The sequence below is a fragment of the Montipora capricornis genome, chromosome 1 (genome assembly GCF_036669925.1).
Source record: "Montipora capricornis isolate CH-2021 chromosome 1, ASM3666992v2, whole genome shotgun sequence".
Taxonomy (NCBI): domain Eukaryota; kingdom Metazoa; phylum Cnidaria; class Anthozoa; order Scleractinia; family Acroporidae; genus Montipora; species Montipora capricornis.
In genome coordinates, this window is record NC_090883.1 from 24129072 (window position 1) to 24135923 (window position 6852).

The following is a 6852-nucleotide window of genomic DNA, read 5'->3' on the forward strand; positions in this document are numbered from 1 at the left end:
TCTTTAACCCTCCGACTAGAAGCCAATGAAACACTCAGTTTCATGAGGGATCCCATTGTAACTTCTCAGGAATTTTTTACCAGTAGTATTAATTTAATACAATTCACCATAGCTAACTATGCTGTTTTCAGGGGCTTTGAACTTTGGGTTAGGATAAGGTGCCCTCTCACTTTGCCTAGACCAAGAAAATAAATATTAAAAAATGCAAAAGGAGCCCACTGTTAACTGTTAAATGCCTGGAAGGAATTTAATGACAGAATCCATGCAAAGAAACGTGTACTTGACAATGCATTTGACTCACAAGCCACAGAATATGCCACACAATGGCATTACTTCAACTGCATGATATATAGACCTTATTCATAAATGGCGATCACATTTATGATTCTTTTGTCCACGTGCAAATTAGCCTACCAAGCCTCATTTTAGAGTAAGAATTCTTTTCAATTCACTGCATGGTATCGAGTCTTGGTAGGCTAATTTGCACTTCGACAAAAGAATTATAAATTGGCCGCCATTTATGAATCAGGTCTATAAGTAGTACTGTTATGCCATTAGATCACATTCAAGTTTAAGAGGGCAACAATCAAGCATTGTTTTCAAAGCAAGACTTCATAACAACACTCTTAAACAAGAAATAAAACGCAACTCAGGCAACTTAAAGAAAGCAACTTAGAAACTTAAAATATACATGTATTTCACTTCCCAAGAAAATTATATAAATATTGAATGAAAAAAACACAGAAGGTCAGTTTTGCGTTTTGCGTTTTGCCCAAATCTCCTATATTAATTATAAAAACCTTTTAAATAAAGAGCTTAGAAATACTGAAATTAAGAGTCTCTTTTAATTGTGAAGAATCTGTTGAAGAAATAAGAGGATACAAAAATAAATGAAGGACAGTCAAATGTAGACTTGAGGCAAATTATTACAATTCCTTTGGAAGACTTAATTAATGAATGAGCAACCGAAAAACCTTCAATGACACAAAATCAATGACCCCGAATTTTTGTCAAAAAATTAAATGACTTCTTTCTCTACGTCTTTAACAATACGGTGAACGTGTTTAGCTAGTGCGTGAAACTTTTGTTCAATTGTAATACGGATGGGAGGTCAAGAAACAAAATCTGCGACATGGACGAACGATTACATTAAATTGTGCGAAAGAAATCAATTAAAACTACAGCGTTTGTAACCGGAACAGCCGAGACTCGAATGATAATTAATATCGTAGAATCAAAACAGAAATGTAAATAACATTGTTATAATCTGTTGGGATGTGAAATCTTTAGCGATAAAAATGTGTTTATGGAACTCATATTAAATGCCTCGGATGTTCGAAATTTGTGCTTCCGTGGGATTTGTGTTGACAGGGGATGTGTGCTCTAAAAGGAATGCTTAAGTCTTAAGACTACCATTCCAAAATGCAAGATCAAAGAAAACGTTTCCGAAAATTTTCAATATCTGCCAAAAAGCGTGCGGATTGCCCTTTCAAAACTCTCGCGTGAGGTCCACGATCGAGTGTTCACGGAGTTCGGTCTCTTATGACAAAAACCGCGATGAATACAAACATAAACACGAGTTTTCAAGTCGGTTCCGAAGTTCAATAAACGACTTAAATTTGTGCTCATCTCCTGGTTCGAACAAACCTGGGTGCTTAACCCAAGTTTCAAGGAATACACTTGATTTCTGGAACCAGGTTCGAAGAACAGTTGTTGAAAGCTCGTGTTGGGTTTCACTGCCTTTCGAATTTAAAATGAAAAGCAATTTTGCGCATAATTTTTGACCTCAACAAATCAAACTTTTTAGACTCTGAAATCAATTCTAATTTCCCTAAAAGGATAAAATTTGTGGGAGTCAATTGTGACAACAGAAGATCGGAATTCAATGTGCTGAGGAATTCCATCTCCCGCTGGAAAAACTGCAATGTTTAGGAATACAGCGATTGTTGAGTTGTATCAACAAAAACCTGTAACATTAACGCTTAAATAACAAGGATTGAGACAGCTTACCTCATGTTTTTCTCTAATAGAAGCCATATGTTTCTGAGCTACGGATAAGCTTAACCCATTTCGAGCAACTTCCTATGGAAAACAACAAGCCGACGAAAAAATTGCCTTGTCGATAGCCGATTCCAAAGAGAAGTTAATTTAATCGAACTGCTCGCTTGTTCCAGTGAAACGAATATGTAATAGCCACTTGGTGTTAGTGCGGAGACCAAGGTCTGGAATAAAAGATCTTGTACCGCACACAAAATCACAGATCCAAGCTGGAACTGCAACAGGGCAGGACCATTATCCCAAGTAGTTCTGTAATATCAGTGACATACCAAGTATCATCACATTCACCGACCTTCACAGCCAACAACCTTTACTCCCACAAGGATAAAATTCAGTTGCTTTCGTGATGAAAATTACCGTCTTGCAGCTCGACCCTCTAACGATTTACTGGGCGTCAATGTAGAGCCATTCAGCTAACACGTCCGGTTATGTTCACCCGGGTTTTGACGCTTAGACCGTAAGCACTCTTCAATCAAGACAACTTTAAATCCGTTCAAAACAACATTCCACCAAAAAAATGCTGCACGTTTCAGCGACAAATTTCACTGAGGCAAAAGCCAAAAAGCAACCTGTCGATCAAAGGCAGTCTGAAGAAGCTCTTGATTCCCCTCAAACATCCAAATTTAATAGTAATGACGACCAAAATGTCCAATTTAGACAACTTATCTCTCATACTCTATACTTTGTCTTTGTGGAATAAGTCACGTGACATAACATTCCGATCCTTCCTTCTGATTGCTTGAAAATGAGGCTAGCGTCGCCCTGATCACATTTCATGTTAATAAGCTTTCCACTTTTTATGATTTTTAATCCACTTTCAGTGTCATTAAACACCCTTCAGTTTTGGAGCATTAAAAAACCTTTTTTCAACAGCTCCTTTTGGACAAAAATCATGGGGATTATTGTCGCGTAGAAGGTCAATAAATTTTAGGGAGGTTTTTCGTGACGTTCGCAGCCGTATCAAATCACGGAACGTGTTAACCCCGCATGACACCGATACGTCGATGGAGAGAGTGAATTTACCGGAAAAAGCTTATGATGCGATAAGCAGCCAATTGAGGGAAACCAATCTTTTATTGCTTCCAATACTATTGTAACCCCTGCGTAAAGAATAAAGACTGGCTGGGTGTTTCCATTTTATTTCCTCGCTGTCTTCTTATCTATGTCAAGTTAAGATCCTTGTTGTGGTTTTATATCGTCCCAAGCGCCCTAAAATGAAAAAGATTAACTGAGTCCATTGATGATTTGTGATTTACGTCATGGGAAATCCCACGGGCGGTTAACCACGCCTAATTTTATCTCAATGGCCTTGACTCGACTTCCCCACTCCGCCTAACACTGGCATAGAGACCGGGTCCATGGAAGCAAATATTTGGAAAAAGGCCGAAAAAGGACATTTGTCTGACTCTTCTTCTTGACTGTCACCACTCGACAAAGTAACACGGGAACAAACCGCCTTCCAAACAACGCAGATCAATAAACGAGAGAAAGAGCAAAGAACAATAACGAAAATATAGTGAAGATTGTGCTTAAGGTTCGTGGCTATCTTAATTGCTAAACTGACTACTGATGGCGACTTTGAAAATGTTGGCAAACGTTTTCAAAACTTCGGGAGATCCTCGCGCATGCGCCCAGGGGTGACATTGCCACTGAAATCTCGACAAATCTTCAGGCGTCTAGTTTTCGACAGATCCTTAAACCACTGTACTTTGAATTACAATTGTCAACTGAACCAAGAATAATCTAATGGCCCTCCTACAGTTCAATGGTATCCGAGTAGTGTAATCGGAAGGTCGTAGCTTCTACTCCCGCGACGGAGCGCTCGGATTTTTCCGAGTATCTCGAGTATCTTCTCTTCGTTTCATTTACCGGGGTTAACAATTTCCATATCAGTCATTTATTTTATTTACAAGCCAGTTTTCACTGATTGCATGGTACAACTCGCTTATAGGAATGGAGGAAAGTCCTATCAGTTTTCTACAAGGAATGGTTTCGTTAAAGTATCTGCGCAAACTGCCAAGCATCTAATTCAAAATGCCGTTAAAAGTTTCTCACCCCATCAGAGTTTCAGAATAAATAAAACATCATACCTCAGCCTTTACCATATTTGAAAATGATATCTGTCCTAGAAACAATTCAGTTATAATGGATGTCAGTTAAATACTTAATTGGTTTTATCAATGGAGGTGATAATGTAAATTGGCCACCGTACAGAGATTCTAAAAGCTGACGTTTCGAGCGTTAGCACTTCGTCAAAGCGAATCGAGGAATTGAGGGTTATGTGTAGTTTTTATAGTAGAGTAGGAGCTACGCTATTGGTGGTAACATGGCAACGTGAAAATAGGAATACATTCTTGCGGCTTTCTTCGTACCTAGATGTAGGGAAACGCCGCAGATAGCCATGTGTGTTTTAGAGTGGTTAGGGAAATTAAAATGACGAGCGGCTGGCTTAGATGCATCCTTGTCATTCTTCTCAACATCGCGAAGGTGTTGGCGGAATTGGTCGCCTATATAGTCGTCTACCTGTGTCAATGTATAATTGATTGCATAACTTACAGGTTATGCAATAAATGACATTTGCGCAGGTCCATGTGAAACAATCGGTGATCTTAACAGATATCTTGCTAGTGTTAAGAATGAAAGGACGAGTTTTGCATCGTGAGCGTGCACATTGGAAAGTGCCGGGTTTCTCGTTAGTTTTGAGCTCGCTTACTTACTTACTTTATTTAGTTACACACGGTAAAATCTTCAGTATATATTACAATAAAAGTTTCGTTACAACTACAATGTACACTGTTTTACAAGATTGCCGTGTGGGAGCCCGACCGGCACCTACTAGATAGTTGGTCAATTTCCCTTTTAAAGTATTCTAGGGAGTCTGATTGTCGCAAGCTAATTGGCAAACTATCCATAACAACCTGGTAATCGCCCTGGCAGCCCTATTTTGAAGCTTTTGAAGTTTTTAAGTTGCAATCGCCCCAAACGGAGCTAGAATAATGAAAGTGGGGTAAGATCAACGCTTGATAGACTTGGAGGGCAGTGCGCTTTGAGATGTATGGTCTTACTCGTTTAAGGGCGCCTATAGCTGAAGATATCTTCTTGCTAAGATAACCGATATGATTAGACCATGAGAGGTGTTCGTCAATTTTCACGCCTAGTGATTTAGCTTCTTTAACTTAAGTGATTAATTTAGCATCAATCTCAACGTTTACTTGATTGTCTGAGAATGAATTTAAACGTTGGTTTGACCCAATAACCATAAATTCGGTCTTCGCAACATTCAAGCTCAGTTTGTTGGAAATGAGCCTTATATTAAGACTTCTTAACTCTGAATTTAAACCTTTCTCAAGATCAGTCAATGTGCTAGCAGCAAAGGTTATGTTAGTATCATCAGCAAACATCATCGGGGAAGTCAACCTAAGGCAATTTGGCAGATGGTTAATGTAAACTAGGAATAAGAGTGGTCCTAGGTTGCTACCCTGTGGGATGCCACAAGAAACCGGTGCAGCACTAGACAACTGGCCAGCAAGACTACATCTCTGACTTCGGCGGAAAAGATAAGATTCAAAACACTTAATACTGATTGTATCAACACCATATATACGGAGCTTCCGTAAGAGAATATTGTGATCAATGGTGTCGAAGGCCTTTTTAAGATCTATGAAAACTACACCGTTGACAAGGCCATTGTCGATATTAACCGACCAGCTGTTTGCAGCATCAACCAGGGCAGTAAAGGTACTGTGTAACGATCGAAATCCAGATTGACAGTGGCTTAGTAGGTTGTTAGCGTTAAGATACTCACTAAGTTGATCACAAACACATTTTTCAAATATCTTGGCAACGGTCGGTATGACGGATATTGGTCGATAATTGTTGGGGTCATCCCTTTTGCCCTTTTTGAAAATAGGAGTCACTCTTGCCAATTTCCTTCTTTTAATGGGCCAAAACTACGAGCAAAAAGAAAAACTAGCAATGTACAAAGCATCATAGTCAAATTCTGTTATAAAGCAGAGTTTTATTAACACAACTGAGACAAAATCCACTCCTTGATGGTCGTGAAACTGAATTCAGCAGGGTCATATGTCTTATTTTGTACATTGCATTAATCTCTGTATTCCGTTCATTACATTTCTTCGGCTTTCATTTCATCATTTGTGTGATTAAATCCGTGACTGTTTTTGCTCGTGCGATAAATTAAATTTGACGTTTGAATCAAATGGCGCATTTAATTATTTTAGGCCGGGTTTAAACATCGAACTTTTCATGTGCCGAATCTAATGAAAATGAGAAAAATCTGTTGTTTTCGCTTATTTGCATTAGATTCGGCACATGAAAAGTTGGACGCTTGAACCGGGCCTTAGTCGACCAAAATAGGAGTCACATTCGCCACATGTGAAATGCGACGTTTTAGAGTGGTTTTCAATTGAGTGTCAATTACTTTGGTTTTGCATTACTTCAATCAAGGATTGGTTCAAAGTTCTCGCGCCACTTTTTCAACCAATCAGAAGTGAAACCAAAACCAATGGTAGCTCGCGCATGCACATTTTCCCGCGCTTTGTGTCGGCTACGTGTGATTACTTCGAGTTTTGATTGGTTTTCTGGATTGTCTCCGCCCTTTTTGATTGGCCAAAGTAATTACTTTGGTCTTGGTTTTACGACACTCATTTGAAAACCGCTCTAACCGGGCCTGGAAGAAAGACGAGTCGATCTCGTTGTGATATAGCATCGATATCCTGTCATTGTTGACATTTCCCCAGTTGGGTTAGTACGAAATTGAGATGACGATGGAAA

At 39.1% G+C, this 6852-nt stretch overlaps 1 protein-coding gene across 1 annotated transcript in view; it reads right to left on the bottom strand.

Moving 5' to 3' along the window:
* LOC138029242 (rho GTPase-activating protein 23-like) overlaps positions 1-2738 on the bottom strand; it is a 75959-nt gene extending 73221 nt beyond the window's left edge. The window contains exon 1 of the mRNA XM_068876988.1: positions 2011-2738. Coding sequence (XP_068733089.1) covers positions 2011-2037 — 27 coding nt within the window. The 5' untranslated portion in view covers positions 2038-2738. The remainder of the gene's footprint in view (positions 1-2010) is intronic.
* Between the last annotated feature and the right edge of the window lie 4114 nt (positions 2739-6852).